Below are 22295 nucleotides of genomic sequence, written 5' to 3'. Positions count from 1 at the left end.
GACTTCCTGGCCAGGAGGATCCAGGGGGCTGAGCCATGTGGGGGTCTCTGTCCAGGCTGGAGGGACAGTGATGCCAGCTTCCAACAGGGAAGACCACTCTAGCAGTGGTCCCTGGATCAGGAAGCGGTCCCCTCCGCTGGACACACGGTGACTGCTCGCCCCCCATCTGCAACACTGGGAGAGCCAACGGCCTTTTGGGGGAGGGGTCACAGTCCTTCCCTCTTTGCCACATTGCAAGTATGGAAACAGCTGGGCTAGACTAAAGATACAAACAAGAAGTCTGTTTTCCTCCATGGAGCAAAAACAGAAAGTGACCGTGTTCTCATTGGAACCAAGCTGCTGTTCACAGCGTAGCTCCAGGGTTTGCTTCTTTTGCCACTGAACGTGTCAATCTGTAAAACTGAAAGAAGATCCTGGCTAGGAGCCACGACTGCAATCAGGAGAAAGAGAAGGAGGCTAGAGGAACTCTAGCCTCGAGTCACAGGCTTCTTTTTTTGGAGCTTGGAAGGAAGGACTGCCCCTGGACTAAGGTGCCGGGTAGGGAAGCGGCCCCAGGTAACTTTATCCCTGTAATCACCACCAGAGGGGGCAGTCGCTCCACATCGGTGGTCTTTGCCCTGCAGAGAAGGTGCCCCGCACCTAAGCCAGAGGAGAGACCCTCTAAGGCTCTAAGGGTCCTTTCAGCGCTCCTCTGCCCCTGCCTGCTGCCTGCATTTACTGAGCAAATGTCGCTCTCCGATAAGGAAGGCGCTGCAGGCCTCATCTGATCCCTGGCAGCTGGCTGTTTCCCCCACTCTTAAACAGCTCCAGAAATAAACTCCAGCACCTTACTTGGCTGTGTCACAGGCTCCCAGTGTGGGCTGCTGGCTGCCCACAGCCACTGAGACAGGAGCCAGGTGGGGGCAAGTAAATTCCCTCAGGTGAGGCAGCTGTGCTCGAGCCCCGTGGAGGAAGCTGGCTTCCTCCTTCTGCCCGGGGTCGGGGCAGACATCTGCTTCCACTCTCTGACCACCACACAGACCAGGCCTGAGAGCATCAGCTGGACCCCTGGCCTGAGAACCTGAAGGCCGCCTCTTGGGCTCCTTGCTCTAAGAGGCACCCTCTGTGGGGGGAAGTTACGGGTCATGAGACAACCCCATTTAGCATTGACTCCCACCCCTCCTTGCCTGTGTCTCTGCTTCATTCCATCTGGTGTCCTCAGAGGAAAGGCTAATTAAATTGAAAAGGGCTGGCCTATTTCTGGTGTTTTGCAGCTAAGACCTGGAGGAATAGCCACAAAGTTTGGACGGAACTGCAGGGAGACTGAAGCGCTCTGGGGTTGGCTGGTTATTCTAGGATTGGCAGGCCCCAGTTCTAGTTCTGGTTCAGGTTCCATCCCATTCCCTGGGTCATAAGATCTGAGGTTGCGGTCAAGTCTGAAAGAAGGGAAATACCCTGCAGGGGGGTGGGGAGGTGGGGGGGGCGCGGCGGGGGGGCCGGGGGGAGGTTGGGGGTGACTCTCCCCACATTCTCCTAGAAGACTAAACAAGCTCATTTATTTGGCTTACTTGTTGCAAAGTCAGAGCAGCAAGTTTCCAAACAACTGTTTATATTCTCTGCAGAGAAATGGGAGTGGGGGAGGGTGCAGGGGTGGAATGTGGGGTGGGGGCGGGGACAGGAGAGCCCAATCCCTAGCTCACATTCCATTCCTTTCATTTGAACAAATACTGTTTCCTTCTAGAAAATTGCTTTCTTTCCAAAAAGAAAGCTCATTTTACTCCTCTGCATCAGAACATCCTTTGGTTCCTTATTTGCCTGTTTAACTGACAAAATCCGTAAGTGTACTCTGGAGGTCCCTTTAAACCAGCCCAAACCTTTTTCACCAGATTCACTTCCTGCCATCCTCTACTCTAGCCATCCTGAGTTTTTCATCATGTCTTTTCATCTCTTGTGTCTCAACACACTTCAAGTCCTCCGCCAGGAATTCCCTTCTCAGCCTAGCAAATTCTACACATTAATGGACTTACATGGACGGAGAAGCTTGGTGGGCTACGGTTCACCGGTTGCAAAGAGTCGAACACGACAGAGCGACTTCACTTTCACTTTCAATGGACTTACAGTGTAAATTTGACCTCTCCGAAGAAGTCTTTTTTTTTTTTACACCTCCAGGCATTAGTCACTCTCTCTGCTATATTTCCCTAGAACTTGGATCATATCTACATTACACCTCCTATCAAACATATTCTAATAATTTTTTACGTGTTTCTGTTCTATGTAAAATATGAGCTCCTAAGGGCAAGGATGGTGTGTTTTATTCACCCATAGTCCCCCCACGGAGTCCAGTGAATTTTCATTGATGAATTGCTTGACGATTTTGGACATCACTCTTGGAGGTGGAGAACCAGAGACCCCAGGGAGAAAATAGGCAGTGTGGAAAATTGATCCTTCCCAGGGGAGTAATATGTGGACTCAGCCTAGTCAGATGGGTGTCTTTGGCCCTGGCTAGGACGTAAAATCTCAGGGAGGGAAGGTCTGAAAATTGACCTTGGGGTGGATCCAATTGCAAAGTGGCATTCTGCTACGGGAATGAAAGCTCCCCCAGCCTTGTCTTACGTGTCCCCTGAGCCCCTTCTCACGTTCCCACCTCCTCCAGGAAGGCTTCTCTGAACACTTCTGCTCTGGCCTCCCCAGGCGTCCAGGTTCTCACAGTTTCTCCCTCGGTGGATGGCACAGTGCTGGTGTGTTTTATGCTCCAAAACGGTTGATTAACGCTAGTGAAGTTGCCTGCTTAGCATCATGCAGACTGTCGTTCCTAACCTCCCCCTGGATCCCCCCTCAGCCTTCTCCGCTGTGCCCTGTACCTCTGACTTTCAGGGAGTTTCGGTCAGTGGAGGCACCGGAGTGAGTTGAGAGGGCAGCATGTCGGTGCTCTTGGCTGCTTAGAGGTCAGCAGGCCGCCTTGTTCCGCCGAGGGCCTCCTCCGGTGGGGCATCTCCGGCAGCCTCGTCCTGGTCTCCGCGGTTCTCCTGGCTGTGAGGCTATGGCGTGTGTGCTTCGCGCCCCTCGATAGTTTTATATAAACACATCCACATTTTGCAAGTGACCTCTTCCTCAGACTCTCCCCAGCTCCTCTGTTTCGGGTGGGGATTGAACCCAGCACCCCTGGGAACCTTTATCGCCCTCGTGTCTAGCTGGGTACCTGTCAGTGTTCTTCAGATGCCCACTCTACACTGGTGCCTGCAGCTGGCCCAGAAGCAAATGTCATAATTACAGGAACTTAGCTGTTTCTGTGTGTGTGTCCCAGTTCCCCACTGATTTCATAAATTCTCCAGTCAGAGAAAGGGGGCATTCGACCCCTAACCTCAGCAGGAATCTCAATGGAGTTTGGAGTTCCAGAAAAGTTCTTGAGATCTCAAATGATCATGTTCCCTTCTTCAATGTTCAGTGTTTTTCTGGACCAGTGAGATTCATTAACTTGGAGTATTTTGGGGTGGAGTTAGGGGTTCCAATCTCCCTGTTGAACAATCAACCATCTAGTCGGGAATAACCTCCACAGCTGTTGAGTGAGAGCTGCCTTCCCACCCGGAGCCATCCATCAGTCTGCTCAGGCTGTTCCCTTGGCCTCCCCACACTGCAGAGAGCAGGTTCTGTCTCCTCGTGACCCCCAGGCTGCTACCCATCTCCCACTGCAGTGAGGCTGCACGCTTCCAACCATGCCACCCAAGGTGTTTGTCTCCTCAGCAGGATCTGAGCAAAGGCGTCTCTTGGCTCAAGGTTCCCCCAACTTCTCAGGGAGCTCAGATCTGAACAAAGAGGTCCTGAGCTTGCGGAATCATTTCACCTAGTTCAGTGAAAAGAGTTACACTCTTCTCCTGGGAGCCTTGTGTGCTGCCCTAGTTGCCTGGAGGGCCTTGAGAGCTGGAACCGAAACATGTAGCTTAGGGGGAAACTGAGGCCTGGGGAGATGGAAAGGCCTCCTAGGCGGGAGAAGATCCTGAGACTGAGCTGCTGAGCTGGGGGGTGGAGGTGGGGGAGGAACGCACGCACGGGCCAAGGCCAGGGGAAGGAAAAGATACGTCGTGCGGGGATGGGGGAGGCGGGGGGACAGGGGTGCACACACACTGTGGGAGGGGCAAACAATGGTTTGGCCCTTGGCTTCATCAGGGATCTGGGGTCAAGCTCTTCTCCCTTCAGTCCTCACCAGACCTATCACGCCGTCCCAGTGCCAGGACGCGGGACTGATGGATTTGCCTGGGGTCGCGTCCCACCGGCTGGCTCTGTCTGTGGCCCGAGTCGCCCCTTCCCCTGCCCGTCTCTGGCCTCCAGGCCCCACGAAGAGGAGCTGGCACCCTCGCCCACACAGCTCCCCAGCCAGCAGAGACACTGGAGCCGGCAGGTGACCGAGCTGTTTTTAACCAGCCTCAGCTCATGTGACTGGCTTTCCTCCAGGCAGACAGACCCAGGCCAGCCCTCAGGCTGGGCCCACAGGCTGCTGCTTTCCTGCTGGGCTGTCCTCAGGCAGAGTTGGCAGGGTGGGGCTTTGTCATCGTATTTAAGCCTCAGCTGGCGCCACTGAATTGCCCTGGCCTCAGCCTTTGTCCCTTTCCCAACCCTGCCGGTAAAAATAACCCCCCCGCCCCGACTTTGGCACCTTTGGGGAGCTGGATGGGGGCCAGGGGAAGGAGGGTTGCTGGGAGCGCAGTGTAAACACTGCCTGGAGGTGGGTGTTGAATGGACACGGTTGTTTGCTAGTAGCGGTGCAGAGCCTGGCTCCAAACCCTGGCTCTGCCACTAACCGAAGGGACAAGGGTATGGATTTGCTCTCTCTAGTCTGGGGCTCAGTCTCCCCGATTTTCAGGTGGATGGGAAGAGCCTGCGCTCCAGTCACCCGTGATCGCTGAGGCAGGAGACACTATAAACAAGGGGCGGTCAGGGGCGGAATGGTCAGAGCTGGTGATGGAGGGAGAGTCACCGCAAAAATCCTCCGCGGACTTCTCCCCCTCACCTTTCGTCCTGGGAGGGGGTGCTGGGAGGGACTCCTAGGCACTTAGTGTGTCTGGTATCCCATGCATCCCTCTGCCAGTTCTTCACCCGAGTTTAACTTCCCAGAGAATTTGAGAGTGAGGATTAAGGTCTCATTCCTGTGTGAGCCATCCAGCACAGTGCCTGGCACATTCCTTAACTGAAAGAAGGGAGGCAGGCGGAGAAAGTGGGAGGTGGGGCCTGGTGCCCGCTGGGGGAGCCCCTGGGAGCAAAAGAGGGCACCCCCGGAGCCTCGGGGCTCCAGGAGCCCTGGTGTTCAGCCCAGCTTCTGACTTTACAGACTGCGGCTCTGTGGTCAGGAGCTCTCAGCCCCACCCACGCTTTCCCCGGCTAAAGCTGCACCTCCCTCCTCTGGATACAGTAGAACTTAAGACTGGGAATCCATCAAGGGCAGAGGGATCACTCTCTCTCTGAAAGGCAGCTGCCAGGTTGAGGTAACAGGGGCGGCAGGGTTGACACAGCAGCTGGGAAACAGCTGCTCCTGCAGGAAGACGCACCGCGGAAGCCCTGGCGCCTTATTTTAGCAAGGTCGAGGGGAAGCATCTGCAGCCTCCCAGAGAGGTCTGGAGCCACTCTGCCTGGAAATCTGCCTGAGGTTTTAAAGCAGAGAGCGACTCTGAGTTCCAAGGAGAGAAAAGGGACTCCTGGGTGAAGAGGGTTTGCTAAAGGGGCACCAGGACCGTGTGGGACCGGCCGATAGGAAACTGCAGGAAAGGATCTCAGGGTTGAAGTCCCTGACTCCATCCCACCATTCACTTCTGTCTTAGGCTCAGACAGGGTTTGATGATGGGACAGGAATAAACAATGTTGATTTAGCAACCGGAGAAAACAGCAATGCAAGCCAACTCACAAGCCAGTTTGTTGTCTGAGGGATATCAAGATGAGAGAGGGAAGAGATGAGCCTGCCGTTTCCTCCTCCCCTGGGGTAGCTTTGGATGGTTGAGGAGGGAATGGCAAGAGTCACACCCCCACCTGAAATCATGCTGGGGAATTCCCAAGGGCAACCCCATCTCATCAAGTCAGAAACAGAGGGAAGTGAGAGCCACGTGGCAACTGGATAGCTTGTCGCTACACCTTTCATCTCTACCATATTTTCTGCTCCGCTTTCAGCTCAGAAAAGGCTCCAACACCCGACAGACTCAGAGCATTCTCTTCTGAAACTCTCTCCCCTTCCCGCCCCATTCACTTGAAGATTTGAAACCGGAACAGAGTGGAGCTAACTTGACGTTCTTTCTAACCCCACTGCATGGCTTTTTAAAATTGTGAACAAACGGTCTGTGGTCCTGCCAATGCATTTCATTCCTGACAAATGCCACTAGAGTGTTTTTCTTTTTTTCCCACGAACAGCAGTTGCTCAAGAAGTCACTGTCGAAAGAACAAACGCACCAAACAAGGGCTGCACAGAGGGCTTCAGAAGGGCAGAGGTGAGTTTGGTTCTGGCCAGGGCTCCACCCAGGGCAGGAAGAATTCTCTCCACCGGCTCCCACTGGGTGCCGTCAGGAGCGAGGCGGGGCTGGGCAGCCTCTGTAAACAGCGGGGTGCGCTGGGCCCAGGCACGCTCTAGGAAGGGCAGGATCAGCCCTTGGCACTGCCGTCGCTTCCCCTTTCTGCCTCTGGACTGGAACGAACGCCTTCCTGGACGTCGAGAGGCAACAGGCTGCACACCTTGAGCTCCTATAGTCACTTCCCTGCCTTTTCCAAGTTCGGATAGCTTTTGACTTAAATGGAACCAAAAAGCCATGGGCACGTCCTGGCTTGGGGTACACTGTGTCAGAGTTGAACCGCTATGGGGAAGGGTGGTATTAACTCCCTCCTGGTCTGCAGTTTCTCCAGATGAAGTTAGTTTTTCTAACATGCAGCTGCTTCATGTGAGTTTGGGAAGGTCCTTTTCTAGCTGTAGGCCAAGGCAAGAAGGGGGAACTCAAGAACTCGGGGAAAATTCAAGAGTGACCAAAGGCAGTTCTGCGTCTGCTTAGCTCCTGTTGCCGGGGCAGGAGGGGCCCTGGGCCAGCCAGAAGCAGGTGGCAGCTAAGGTGCCTGAGGGCCCCTAAGAACATTCTTTCCCTTTCCATCTGCTCTGTTCCGTGAGTGCCACATTACCCGTAGACAAAAAACACCAAAATTTCCCAAACAAGCTGCATTCCTTAAGCTGCTCGCCAGACTTCGTCCTTAGGCCGAGCGTGGGCCCCAGGAGGGTACATGTGGTAACTCCTGACAGGAGAGCTGCTAGTTAGGGCTCCCTGAAGACGGGCATCCCTGAGCCCACACCTGCTTCCCCAGCTCCCTCTCTACAACAGTGCCAAAGCTCATGGAGGACACTCTGGAGAACTCAAAGGATGGTACAGGCTGCCACTCTACAAGGCTGTTTTTCACTCCACTGCTTTTCTCATCTCAGTATTTTCTTTTTTGAGCATTTTCTTTCTCCATCATTATCACCAAGTTAAGAGAGGCTGTACCTGCAGCCCTAAGAATTCAGTGACTGATACTTACCCATTATACTGGGAACACCTCAGAGTATAGCACTCATGGCCTCCTGGGAAAGTTGTCAGCCTTGGTTTTGAAACCATCATGAGATGCTGAAAAATTCTCAATTTTTTTTTTTTTTAAAACAAACACCCTAAGGAAAAAACAAAAAACCACTGACTCATCCATGCCAAACTACCCTTTCCAGAGGAAGCGAGTCAGCAGATTCAAGCGAACAGTGATCAAATCCCATGATACCAAATGATTCAAACCTGATGCTTTGGACACTGACATCCTGAGCTGAAATAGCCACAGGTCACCATCTGGCCTGATTTAGGGGAGCCCTTTCTTATTTCTTTGTGTGGTAGCAGAAGAGGTGAGAATCTTCTGAGTCAACAGGCAGGCAGACTTCTCCTGTTATAGAAAAAATTATGAGAGCCTGGGCTTGACTTAGTGGTTGGTGAGCTATATTAAGAATCGTATCCTTTCTTTCAAAGTCTAGACGCTATGACGATATATTTGTAGCTCTGGCTTATCTCAGGGAAAATGGCTCTCAGCAACCAGAGCTTTTAGTCCTTACATGGATGGGTTTGCTTAAAAACGTCTCTCACTGAAATAGTAGGCATAATTTGACTCACTTGAAAGGACTACCCCTAATCACATTCTGGCTGAAGGTCAGGTTTGGAAGTGAATTCTTGTAAAATCTTGTGCTTTGGGAAGCACAGGTTGAAGATGAAAGTGGGACCCACTGAAGAGACTAAAAATACTGCAGACTGAGCGGCTGATCCCTGGCAGAGGACAGTGCTGCCTTGACTTGCCGATCCCTGGCCTCGTCCCTCCGTGTCCAGAAGCCTCCAGGTTGCTCATGCTGTGGGGGACTGCAGTTGCTCCGTGCGTAGTAAGCGATAGAGTTCTACAGACTGGTCACCTCCGGCGAGACTGAAGAAACGGAGGAAAACGTGTTCTGGCAGTTCCACCTAATTCAAAGGATAAGTACTTATCCTTCATTCTCAAAGGAGAAAAAAGCATTCAGATGCAGCCTGGAACAATCACTGTCACCCTGCCAACTTCCGTGTTTGTGACGCTGAATAACAGATGCAAGAGAAATCATTAAAAATAAATGAGAAAGAATTTTCCATGATTCACTAAAGCAGTAGGCGTAGCCTTGATAGTCAGGAAAGCTTAGAATCATGTATCACCTGTTACCTAAAATTTAGCATTTAACTTTACTCACGCCTAGTCAGGAATTAAAACAGAAAGTTTCAACATGCTATAGATTCAGTTTCACAGTTAAATTTTTGTTTAATCTTTCGTTCAGTTTTTTGATCGTGTAATAAACCCCATTCTTAACAAATTTAATGTCATGAAGAACTGAAATATAATGACATTAGTTAGCTAACCTGTCTGTCCCATCTCCCCTTAAAATACCTAGGAATAACTGAAAGACACGTGCACCCCAGTATTCACTGCAGCACTGCTTACAGTAGCCAGGACGTGGAAGCAACCTAGATGTCCAAAGGTAGACGAATGGATAAGGAAGCTGTGGTACATATACACAATGGAATATCACTCAGCTATAAAAAGGAACGCATTTGAGTCAGTTTTAATGAAGTGGATGAACCTGTAGTCTATTATACAGAGTGAAGTAAGTCAGAAAGAGAGAGACAAACACTGTATATTAATGCATAGATGTGGAATTCAGAAAGATGGCGCCAACGGTCCTCCATGCAGGGCTGCAAAGGAGACACAGATGTAAAGAACAGACTTTTGGACTCAGTGGGAGAAGGCGAGCGGGGGGTGATTTGGGGGAGAAGCACTGAAACACGTACATTACCGTACGTCAAACAGAGGACGAGTGCGAGTTCAGCGCACGGAGCAGGGCACCCGAAGCCAGTGCTCTGAGACAACCCAGAGGGATGGGGTGGGGAGGGAGGGCGGAAGGGCTCAGGATGAGGGGGACACATGTATACCTGTGGCTGATTAAAACTGATGTATGGCGAAAACCATCACAGCATCGTAAAGTAATTATCCCCTAATTAAAAAAAATAAACTCAAAAACATCTCGGGATAAAGCATGCTAGTATGGTCATAATCTCCTCCAGGAAAGGAGATCCAGGCTAGATTCTCTCTTCTTTCATGGAGCCCTTGTGGGACAGAAGCAGGATCTTTGTGTCATAGTTAGGTTATGGTTGCATTTTCTTTTTCATTATCATCAAATGTCAAATATTGGATCAGAAAAAGGTGGCTTCACATAACCCTTCTCCAATTATCCTCTCTCAAAAAGAAGGGGTCAGAGGTTCACTGTGTAGGTCAATTTGAAAGAAGATAAGAGGTGAGCACACTCGTGGTACACGGAGGGAAACGACCCCCAGCATGTGTACATGCTCAGGAGCATCACACCCGGTTAACTCAGAGCTCCACAATGAACGGGCGTGCCCGTTGGCAGCTCGCACTCTAACAAAGGAGAAATCGTGAGCACGTGATACACAGATCAATCACTGTGAGAGCAGAAGGTGGGATGGAGTCTAACAAGGTGAGCAGGCATTAGCTGGACAGGTCAGTTTTCCACGGTGAAAGAAAACCATGATTTTAGGAATGAAATAAAACAAACATTTCTACCCAGCTCTGTACTGCGTCAGTAACAATTTGGAAACTCAGTTGATTTTTTCAATTTAAAAATCAATAAGCCAACCAACTTGACCTATTTAATTGAAATAACGAATATGGCTAAAGAACAATCCAATAACTGTAATACATAGCCTGAATCGCTGTATCAACTCTGATCCAATTCAGTTACTCAGTGCTATGGCTGGGCAGGGATCCAAGCAGTATCTGACAATGGCTGGAAAAAAGGGGCACAGTGTGACAGCTTCTAAAAACTTCAGTTATCCCCTAAACTTGAGATGTACTCATAAACCTCTCCAAATCCATCTGGCACAAACACAGTGTTTTCGAGCAGCCCAGTCTCCCCAAACTTGAAGTAGCCCACAACAGCCAGGCATGCCAACTTGAATGACTCTGCTCTGCGTCACCCGCTAGGCTGCCAAATTTAGGCATAAGCACATCCATTCACCTTCCCAGAGCTCTCTAGAATTTGTACAGCGTCATGGGTTGTGTATATCCTGTCACTTGGCCCGGGTTCCGTAACCTCACGGTCCCTTCAATACACAGAATCGGACCACAGGCTCCCTTCTCTCCCAAGTCACACACCACGCTGAGTGACCAAGGAGAGAGCTCACCGACAACACAAACATCGAAATCTAGCCCATGGCAGACGCGTTTGAGGTTGCAGTCCTTTTAACAGTTTGCTGAAGAGAGCAGGTGATAACAACGGGAAAAACCACTTCAGCATATGCTGTGCCTAGATAATGCAGGAGTTTTACACAACTTCTCTGCAAGTCAGAGCATTCCGCAGGAGTTAAAGGGCTGAAAGGACTTGCATATTCCATTGCCTTCTGCAAACCAGGGGTAGGGCAAATAACTAAGGTTTTAAATATACAGTTGCTCAGGTCCCAGAAATACCAGGACATCCCCTTTTCAAGAGGCTGAGGCCCCAGTCTGAACCCTGCCCTGCCCTGGTGGCCTTGCACCTGAGAGGCTGGGACCACGCTCCAGAAATTGCTCTCATAGCCTGTGCTGTGGCCATCAGGAAAACTATTGCTTAGCACAAAAGCTCCTGAAGCAAAGTGCCCATGGCATGTTCCTTCTTTTTGTGTTGTCCAACAAAACCACCCTTCTCCCGATCTTATGGAATCTGCAGATACTAAATTCCATCTTAAAACTGTAACTGGATAACTCTGTGAACAGCGTTAGAGAAAGCAACGGTCTACTCTGCAGGGCACTCCATCAGGACAGTGCTCAGGTGGACCCCCCGTTCTGGAGGAGGACAGAAGCAGAGGCAGGGCAGGGGAAGAAACCAAGACAGCGAGTGCGTTAGCTGCTGCCCCTTCCCACCCTTCTGAGGAAGGTATCTGGCTACCAGTTCGCTTTATTACTAGCCCTCGCTGTTTAAATCTTAGCACAGAAATAGGATATTTAAGTGAAGAAAAAAATGAAACGGATTACAGTTTTTGGATTTTCTTATAACTGAAGCTCGCTCTGAATCCACGGAATCGTCTTCTGTTTAAACTGCAAGTGACAAAATTGTGGCACATTAAGGTGGCAGACAGCTGGAAAGAGGAATGGAAGTAATGGAGCGGTGGTCAGCTCTACGCGACAATGATCACTTAGTGATGTAAGAATCCATGGAAATGCACAACTGCCATTTGCACGCTGATGTTACCTCTAATGTTCTGGCTCATTTGGAGACCAGGGTTAAATCCCTGGGTTGGGAAGATCCCGAGGAAGGGCATGGCAACCCACTCCAGCGTTCTTGCCTGGAGAATCCCACGGACAGAAGAGCCTGGTGGGCTACAGTCCATGGGGTCAGAAAGAGTTGGACACGACTGAGTGACTCAGCACAAGCACAAGATATCTGTAAAATGCTTTCAGTGCCCAGGAAACTGCTGCTAACTGCTAAGTCACTTCAGTCGTGTCCGACTCTGTGCGACCCCAGAGATGGCAGCCCACCAGGCTCCCCCGTCCCTGGGATTCTCCAGGCAAGAACACTGGAGTGGGTTGCCATTTCCTTCTCCAATGCATGAGAGTGGAAAGTGAAAGTGAAGTTGCTCAGTCGTGACCGACTCTTAGCGATCCCATGGACTGCAGCCTACCAGGCTCCTCAACCCATGGGATTTTCCAGGCAAGAGTACTGGAGTGGGGTGCCATTGCCTTCTCCGGCCCAGGAAACTAACCAGTGGCAAAATAATGACAACATAAAATAAAACCACCACCCATCACAGAACTGAAAGGAGCCACTTGCAAGCAACGACGCGACGTCTCCAGGAGACCCCCTGCATTTCGGAGCTTCCCCAACCCCATATTCTACTGTGAGCACTTTCACCTGGCAGGACCCCACAGGAGAGCAGGCTGGGGCCAGAGATCTAGCTTTGGCTCTCACCTGTGACTAGGGCTATGTCCCAGATTAACCCTCTGAACAGATGCTGAGGGAGTCCAGAAGTTAATGATCAGGATATACTTTCAGCATACCTTCTACCTTGAGAGAAAGAGATTTAAACCAACCGAATTTGATATGGAAGTTGATGCACGCCTGCCAGTAACAAAAGATGCACTGACCTATAAAAAGTCTTTTAATATATATTCCAGGATGGCCAATACAAGCTGGTTAGGTAATTTAGCCCTTGTGAAGAGTTCTTTTAACAGTCTTATAAAAATGCTTTGCCTTATTTTTTTTTTTTACAAAAAAGAAATCTACATTGACGAAAAACACATCCACGAATGGGCTTTTTTTCCTTTCCATTTTCAGGTTTGCAAGGTAATTAAAAATACATCCATACGCATCTCTGAGCACACTGCTGCCCATCAGTTAATCAGTTTTGGCAATACACTGCACAGAGGCATACCACCACTGGTCTCTGACATTAAATTAGCTTTGAGCTTATTGGCTATTCCTACAACTGGAGGCAACTTGGAACCCAGGCCCTGGAAAGCATTTGCAGGATTTACTACCCGTTTGCCTGACACCTTTTCAATGGTGAGAGGTCTAGGAACAGATTTGCTAATCCAAGGGTGTCTTAATGCTTGAGCCGGGGTCAAGCGGGCAGAGGGGTCCCAGTGGAGACATCTTTTCAGAAACTCTATAAATAAGTAGTCCTCACAGCCTTTCAGTGCTGTCACCCAATCTTTGCTGCCCGGGGGACCCCGCTTCTTACCCCTCCGGGAACGACCTCCCACAAGCACAGCCCTCCCATCGGCCTGCGTGGTCACAGAACAGTAGCGAGGCAGGCCCTTGGAGTTAATAAAGTACTTGGCACGTTTGGATTGTTCCAGAAGTTTTGCCGGTGGCATCCCCAGAAGTTCCATCATACAGGCCAGCTGGTCTCCTTCATCCTCTCCAGGGAAGAGCGGCTGTCCTGTTAAGAGTTCTGCAAGGATGCAGCCAAAACTCCATATGTCGATGGGTGTGCTGTAGCGGCTTCCCAGGATGATCTCCGGGGCTCTGTAAAACCGAGACTGGATGTAAGTGTACAGCTTCTGGTACTCGAAACAGCTGGAGCCAAAGTCAATGACCTTGGTTGCGCTGCGCCCGTGCTGTTTCAGGAGAATGTTTTCTGGCTTTAGGTCACAGTGAATGATCTTGTTTTTGTGGAGCGCATCCAGGGATTGTAAGATGGATTGAGCAAACTTGCGAACTAACTGGATGCTAAAGCCCTGGAACTTGTTTTTTTTAATGAGCTCATAAAGGTCTATGCTCAGCAATTCAAAGGCCATGCAAACATGGTTCCGGAATGTGAAACTTTCTAGCATGTGAATAACATTCATGCTACCGGTTTTATCCTGCTTTTTAAGATGCTCCAAAATCCGGATCTCCTCGGCCGCTTGGCGATGGAAGCGCTTTTCATTGCGCACCATCTTCAGGGCCACGTACTGTCGAAGTTTGTGATCATAGACCCGGGCTACCTGCCCAAAACTGCCCTTGCCAATAATTTTCAGCACCTCGTATCGATAAGCTAGATGGTCTCGAGGCACGTGAATATAGGACCCATCTGCGTCGTCATACCCGCCGTTATTAGGACCACCAATAACTCCATGTCTTTTTTTGGCATTTGGACCCACAAAGTAAATTTCTGGATAATTGACAATTTCCAGCTTCTCATAAGCAGTGAGGTGATGCTTATATTGCTTCAGGGCCTGTTCTGGAGTCAGAGGCACCACTTTGGATGCTTTGGATGAACTGCTGGATTTCACTGTATTCAAACTATCCGAGCTTTTACCCTGAGAGGCGGTGGGAGAGCATTTTTCAGAATCGTTGATACCATCCGACTGAAGGTTGTCGGCTCTTCTGATGCCAAATTCCTGAAATAGCTGTTCTACCTTCATCTCGCCTCCATTCAGGAAGCGTTGAGTAGGATCTCTTGTTAAATGCTCAGTGGTGATCTATGGCAAAGAGAAACGAATCTATGTTAAAGTCACTAAAAACAGTGGAAGGACGAAAGAATCATCCCCTGGACTGAACGAAACAACAAAACATGTCCAGGTGTGTAGTTAAAAGACCGAAAAGTGAGATGAGAAAAGCAGCCGTCCCTAGAAACTTACACTATGCTAATCTTTAGACTCCGTGACTTATGGGCACCCCAACTCCCTACATATGCATTGCTTTGTTTCAGACAAGATGGCCATCTTACCATACCGTAAACATGCTAGATTCCTTCTAACAGGTGTGTCTTCCTACTGAGGATCTTTTCAACAAATCCACTTGAATCCTACACTCTGTCAAAGCCCAATTCTCGTCCCCTCTTTCACCTACTCAAAGCTACTTCAAGCCCACACTAACTGTGGCTCCACTCACGTCTTAACTGTAGCTTTTCCATCTACCGTACAATCTGGCACCTGATTATATACATACTGCCCTACACTGTTCACACTTGTTTCAAGTATCTTCCCAAATCTTAAGGGCACGTATCAGGAGCAAAATAATGCATCTTACAGTGTTCGGTAAATGATAAAGGGACGGAGGCAGGATGTGAAGCCAGGGCTTCTGACTCCTTCAGAACGTTACTGTAACTTGGCGCCAGCTTCTCCTGGTGTCTGCTCTAACTCTCCTGTAGGGCCTGAGTGCTGATCGTGGCCTGCAATCAACCAAGGCCTCATCATCTACTCCCAGGGCCTCAAATAAACCATTCCATCTTTCTACCTCCCTTCACCCAATCACAAAAGTTCTAATCCAGAGAAGACTCTTGAGACCATTGAGGCCAATTCTTTCTGTATCTGACAAGGAACAGTGAGAATCCAAGGCCCCTGTGGAAAGGGGCCTTTCCTAAATAAAGACAGCCTCCTTCTTTCCTTCTCTCTCTCCCAGGCTCACAGACACATACACCACTCTTCCTCAGCAATAGCCTACGCGACAGAGGCACGCAACTCTTTTGACTTGATTTTACATCACCTTTTTCTGCAAGGAACAGTAACCCACAGAAGAAAACTCTACTTATTGCATATCTCTGAAATAAGATTCTTTGAAAATAGAAGGGAGAAAAAGAGCAAAAAAACCAAACACCACAAAAAAGAGAAAAATGTAAGAAGGTGCTAAGAAGAAAATAAAGGGGAAAAAATGCTAAATCTGCTGTTCAAAAAAAAAATTCCAGGATAGTTCCAAGAACAATTTTTTTTAATGGATCTGAAGAACTGTACCCCTGATGTGTCTGAGAGCCTCTATGATCATTTCAGGAGAGCTCTGAGCTATAGTTATGATCTCTTAAAATATGATACAAATTATAAGGTAATGATCCAAAGTGGCCAAACATTTAAAAAACAGAATTGTAACAAGAGCTAAATAAACAACTCCTAATTATCTACATAAATAAAAATATAAATACAAACAAAGAAAGGGATGAAAAAAATTAAATGTCAGCATATCTAGATAGACCCTAATTTAACTACAAAAGCAGGATATTAGTTCCTTTTAGGTCCTATAATCAATTTAAACATTTATAGAGTACTATAGTTACAAAAATGAGGCATTGCACCATCTTACAAGCAAAGCAGCCAGTACAACTGTAGCCATACTTTGACATTGGGTTTCTAAATAAAGAGGCAAGATATGGACCAGGAGAGATCTCTGATAACAAAACAGAGAATGATCGCTAGTCAGAAAGTGCTAAAATGTAAACATAATGCAACATTTTTCTTATCATCAATTAAGTCAAATAATTACTCCTGTTTTTAGCGATGTTCACTACTACTATAAAAGTAGTAGTGAACAATTGAGATCACCAAAAAACGGATTATCTCAAGGCTCTACAATCTATTAGGAGACATGCTTTGCTGAACTAAACAATCATAATTGTTTGATTTTAGCTAGATATACACAACAAAACCAAACATCTGCATGCATCTCAACAAGTTTTCCTTAACATTTTTATTATCTAACCTAAATGCATCTAAATATTTATTTACTCTAAAGTCTTGGGGACACATTCTTAAAAAATATGAAGTCAGAGGCCTTGGCTGGGGTGGCTACACTGCTCAGAAACTGTTGGTCCCAGGACAAGTAAAACCTTTAGACCAGTTTCTTAGCCCTGATTTCTCCATCTGTAAAATGTGGATAATACCTCCTTGTAGTATGTTATGAGAATCAATTAATTATATATGTGAAAGACATTCGCAAATGATAAAACAGGTTAAAAATACTGATAACAATTAGGGAAAACTCTCAACACAGTAAGGTTTAAACTCTGATACACCCTCCCTTCCCCATCTAGCTTATCTTTTCTCTCTGTGGTGCCTTCCTCTGTGGCTCCAGACTCCCCCTCCACCAGATGTCTGGCATTAAATATGCCTTCTGCTCCAAGAAGGGCTTCTTGATTGGGCTTCCCTTAGGATGCATGGGAACACTTCACCCACTTTCTGCCCCACATAAAACCTGCTTGCGATTTGCTATACAATTTAATGTGCTACCTCTCCAGAGCTATTTGAACTTTAATAGAAGACTAATGTCTTAACCCAAAGGAATGACTCTCTAGGAACTCGACAAGCTGGTAGGAAAGCTATCTGTGGTCCAGGGTCCATCCCTGGCTACTTCACCTAACTCTGCCTACAAGGAAGGCTGTCCGGGCTCTCGAGGTCTTCATTTCTGTTTGTGATCCAGAGAGGGTCTCAGCTTAATAAGAACAGATATACAACAGAAAATTAACTGCCATAGAACTATTACACTAAGGACTCATTTGGATTTGCTGACTCGTGGTTTTTCCTTAAAACGAGCCTAAATCTCTCTCTCTGCAATTTAAGTATTACTTTGCTCTCGGACTCACCCAGGAATGTCCAAATTTCCATGCTAAAGCTCTTCAGATACCTAAAAGGGTTGTTCTGCCCCACTGTTTTTCTGTAAACTCATCATCCCCCATCGCAACCTCCACCTCACACGGCTTGTGATCCCACGTTCTCAACACAGGCTGCACTTTGTGCAAGCGTGGCTCCCAGAACAAAACCCGACACTTCAGGTCTAGGCCCCCATGGATTGTCAAGTTCTGAATCTCCAATGCATCTGAAGAATTCCAGGAAGGAATTTTTCCACACAGGGAGGGGTTCTTTTCTTAGCTTTCTTTCCTTTCTCGTAAATAACTCAAATACTGGCCTGAATCAATTATGTATCAAATCTGCTGTGCTATAAATAAAATCTTTCTTTCATTGTTCTAGAAGAATCTACAATTCCACACACATGTTAAAGTAGTTACAGAACACCACCCTCTCACTCTCGACCCTAAATCTCTGCAACACAAAGCTAACCTAGTAAAAGCCTAGAAGCATTTATCGTTTACAATGAGAATGTAAGGCATCTCGGATAAACAACGAAGCTAAAAAATTTTGTGAAACGAGCAGTAGGGTCTTGGAGTCATGGCATAATGAGCTACAAGTATCACTAAGAGGAAAAGCACTTTAAAAAACAAAGGTTTATTTCTTTTTAAGTTTATCTGTTTATTTTTGGCTGAGCTGGGTCTTCATTGCTATGTGTGGGCTTTCTCTCATTGCAGGGCGCAGGCTCCTGGGTGCTGGCTCGGGGGCTGTGGTACCCGGGCTTAGCTGCTCCACAGCAGGCACAGTCTTCCTGGCCAGGGATTGAACCTGTCGGCTGCACTGGCACACGGATTTTTAACTGCTAGTCCACCAGGGAAGCCCTCAACAGTACTGTTTCAGCAAAGTTTGCAAAGACACTATTGGGTTAGAACATAAAACCTTGTGTTTCTGAAATTGTATTACTGTGAGTATCATAGAGTAAAAAAATTCATTTTGATCCTGAAACACAATTTAATTGCCCTACTAGACAGCTTCCCTGGTGGCTCAGATGGTAGTCTGCCTGCAATGCAGGAGACCTGGGTTTGATCCCTGGGTCAGGGAGATCCCCTGAAGAAGGAAACAGCAATCCACTCCAGTGTTCCTGCCTGGAAAATCCCATGGATGGAGGAGCCTGGTGGGCTACACCCCATGGAGTCACAAAGAGTCAGACATGACTAAGCAACTGACACACACACAGTGATTAGCACTGGCCAAATAATGGCCAGTGCTAAAGTTAAAATGGCCTATTATCTATATTCAGTTATCATCTCCAAATTCTCTAGCGTTCTTTCCAAAATAATGTGTATTAGAAATAATTATGCGATTTTACTTTTAAAATATTTATAAACTATACATAATTTATATCCATTAATAAATGATTTAGCTCTTAATTTAAAAAATTAGTTAAAATGTATTTTAAGTCACATGATGACCAACTGCAAAAGTTTCCTATAGAGATATGCTAATTGTCAGCAAGTAACTGAGAAATCTGATCACCAACACAAGGACTACATACATGGTTCTGGAGTTTTCAGAAGTTTTTATATATTATAAAAATAAGCTGGCAGAGAATGGAAAGGAAACTTATTGCACTCCAGAAAGGAGATTAAAAATAGAGTTACCGGCCTTCCAGATATATTTAGCCCATATTCTGTAATATTACTAGCCTTGAAAGCCGTGAAAAAGTTGATTTTTACTGGCAAAGCTGACAAAACAGCTGGGAAGGACTATGAAAAATGCAACCAGTTCTTTATATAGAAATAATTTTAGGTCTTAAACAGAAATATGAAGGAGAATTATTGATAAATTAATCAGCTCAATTATTCAATTTGTTCATTAGATGACATGCAGCAAATTTTAAAACCATAGGATAGCTTCTCCCTGTCATGGAACTTGTCCAAACCCCACTCTTGCTACCACTCTATGTGTGCCAAGGGAATAAGAATTAGTTTTTATTATTACCTTAATAAAATGGTGTCAAAAGCTAAATGTCTGCAAGCTCCAAAATGAATAAATGCATTAAAACCAAGCTGTACTGTTCAAGTTTTATTTATGATCTATAAAATGGTTCTCTTAAGCATACTAAGAAGCTAGGACTGCATTTCTACCTTGCAGAGAAAAACATACCTCTAAGTTCAGAGGTATTTCCTGTTCCTTGTTTCTGTTAAAATGAGCCATCATAATACACTCCATATATTTATCATTCTATTAAAAAAAATAACCATTATCTAGACAAAAGTAGCATGCTATTTTTTTTTCCTACTTATCCCAGTGATTGGAAGGAATAAATACATGGGTTCCAAATCAAAATCATTCTGAAAAGCTAAACTTGGACCTCAGAACCTGTTATTTCAAAGTTAAGAGAAACCAAAAAGAAACCAAAAAAAAAAAGCCTGGGTTAACCAGTGAGATATAACTGTACCTTGATCATTCAAAGTAGATCTTCCTCCTTTACAGAAGGACCATTAAAGCTCAAAGCATTACTTCATTTACTTACATTTAGTCTTCTGGGTAGAGGTGGTTCAGAAGGATTGCAGGGTACATTTGAACAGGGTGGGCATTTGGTTTCATCATTCATCATGAAGGTATCATAGACACCATCCCCCAATCTAGTTGAAAAGATTACAGGTAAAATCTGTCAGTAACTAAAGAAAATAAATTTGTATTTCCCAAACACCTTGTTTTTTTAACTACTTCTTATCTTCTACAAAGAATAACTAATACAAGCAAATGTCCACTCTGTACATACACTACTGTGTGTACAACAGGCAGCTAGTGGGAAACTGCAGTGTATATATACACAGGGAGCTCAGCTGGCACTGTGATGACCTAGAGGGGTGGGACTGGGGCGGGGTTAGGGCGGGAGGGGATATATGTGTACCTGTGGCTGATTCACACTGCTGTACAGCAGAAACTAACACAACATTGTAAAGCAAGTATATCCCAACAAAAATGTTTATGGTGGGGAAAAAAATGTTCACTTCGAATTTTGGCACTGAACACCAACTAGAGAGGAAGCAAAGGAAGAGAGGAAATTCAACTTTTCTCTTTTTGTAGCTAAAGAAATAAAAATATTTCTAGGTTTGTATTCTGAAATAGTTAAAAATAATTCTTACTTTCTGAATGTTGTTAAGGATAGGGACTATCAAAGGATCTCATTTAACTTACTACTTGAAAACGAAGACTAGTTTAAATACTGAAGCCTAAAAGCTAACTAGAACAAACAAGACGGAGGACTATATTTTCAAAGACGTGGATTTTAATTTCAGCTCTAAAACTGGCTACACCAGCTCCCTCTCTGAGCCATTTTCAACACATTCGTAAAGGCAAGAATAGTTCCATTCTACACCTTTCTGGGTCTTACAAGCAAGGAATAAAAGGCCTTCTTAGGGCTGCCTTCTCTATACTTGCCTACTTAACATCTATCTAATTTACAGAAAAATACAGTGACTTCAACAGCAAATACTAAAGAAATTCTCTAAATTACAAGCATTTCACATCTTTATCCACTTAATTTTCCAGTGGATGGTGGAAACTAAATGCCAAGTAATTACAAATTATTTCTCTGTACTTTAAAACTGTGTCTCCACCTCTGGAAGGGAACCCAAAAGATGGAGAAGATTTCTTTAATCCACAAGATGGCCCTGAATAATGTACTTCATCTGCCACGAAGAACACAGATTTCCAGTAACACACATCAGCACTTCATTGTATCATTTGTACCTGATATACTATGAATGCAATGATAATGACCCAGCTGCCAGGGAAGAACTTTTTTAATCTTTAAAAGCACGCTGCAATAATTCAGTGGCTTGTAAAAACTGTTTCGCAGAATTAGTTCTAGAGTTTTCTTAATTAATGTGTTACAGAAATAGAGGTTTTTTAAAAGCTCAAAAAACAAACCCTAACAACCCACTACAAATATTTTTGGAATGTTCTCTTTTTAAAAAACAGTCACGTTCTGATAGAATAATGTCTTTAATGGGGACTGCTTCGCTGACAAGAACCAAAAATTCTGGATGCGACTGATTCTTTGCCAACAGCAGGAATAAAACAAACAATGGGACAGACGTCCACATTTACAGAGAAAGACAGATGGAAGACCTACAAGATTTCCTATAAAGAGCCAAAGGAAGTGTCCAAGCAAATGAAGTGGGGAGCGGGGGGGGGGTCCCTTCTATTAAGGTGTAAAATACAATGCAAGGTGGAGAAACTCTCAAAACAGGATCCACAGAAAAGCCCTACCGGGCAGAGCCCCTCACCTGCACGCCGAGGCCAGACCACACCCCTCACGGCAAAGTCCTCGGTTATCCCTGTTTATCCCCCCCAGTTTGCTAAGAAGCCCCACCAAAAGTCTCAGCTTCTCGGACTTCTTGACCGTACATCCCCGATCGAGGGATTCAGAGAGAACCCCAGGGTGGGAATTATTTCCCTGGCCTCCTCCCTCACTGGGCTCGGGAGGAAGGCAGCGTGTGGAGAAGAAGGCGGCGGACCAGAGACCCTCCCGCTGGGGGTTCGCTCAGCCTCCAGCCCGCCCATCCCGGCCCCGCTCACCGGGACGCCCCAGCCCGTTACGCCCGCGGCGCCGTTACCTCCGCTGCTGCGGCGGGAGTGCGGCCCCCGGCGGCCCCTCATCCTTCCGCCCGGGCCCGCGAGCCGTGCCTCCCATCCCGCAGCTCGGGACCCCGCTGTGGGGAGGGGCGGCGGTTGGAGAGGCGGGAGGGCGGGCGGGCGGCGTCCACCTGCGCCGCGGCGGCTGCCTCCCGGGCCGCGACGCTGCCCCGGGAACTCTCGTCTGGACACGGGCACTCCGCGTGCGTTCGCTCAGAACTGGCCCGGGTCGGGAAGAGCGAGAGGAGCAGCTAGGGAGGGAGGCGGGCGGGGGAGCGGCGCGGTCGCCTAGCAACCGCGGCACGCCCCGG

General features: G+C 47.2%; 1 protein-coding gene across 1 annotated transcript; it reads right to left on the bottom strand.

The window, feature by feature from the left end:
• DYRK3 (dual specificity tyrosine phosphorylation regulated kinase 3) lies at positions 12652-22222 on the bottom strand. Its single transcript, XM_018060097.1, has 3 exons — positions 21966-22222; positions 19871-19982; positions 12652-14481 (listed from the first exon to the last, which is right to left on the bottom strand). The coding sequence occupies exons 1-3, from the start codon at positions 22040-22042 to the stop codon at positions 12907-12909; spliced, it is 1764 nt and encodes a 587-aa protein (XP_017915586.1). The 5' UTR covers positions 22043-22222; the 3' UTR covers positions 12652-12906.

The sequence above is a fragment of the Capra hircus genome, chromosome 16 (assembly GCF_001704415.2).
Source record: "Capra hircus breed San Clemente chromosome 16, ASM170441v1, whole genome shotgun sequence".
In the NCBI taxonomy this organism is placed as follows: Eukaryota; Metazoa; Chordata; class Mammalia; order Artiodactyla; family Bovidae; genus Capra; species Capra hircus.
Note: the sequence above shows the minus strand (reverse complement) of the source record. Positions and strands in the feature narration are given on the sequence as shown.

Bases quoted from the DNA above. Each gene is read 5' to 3' on its own strand.
- DYRK3 (XM_018060097.1), bottom strand. From the start codon at position 22,042: ATGGGAGGCACGGCTCGCGGGCCCGGGCGGAAGGATGAGGGGCCGCCG. The intron at 19,983-21,965 runs GTAACGGCGCCG...CTTTTCAACTAG, and splicing joins CTCCCGCCGCAGCAGCGGAG to ATTGGGGGATGGTGTCTATG. The intron at 14,482-19,870 runs GTAAGTAAATGA...TCTTTGCCATAG, and splicing joins CTCTACCCAGAAGACTAAAT to ATCACCACTGAGCATTTAAC.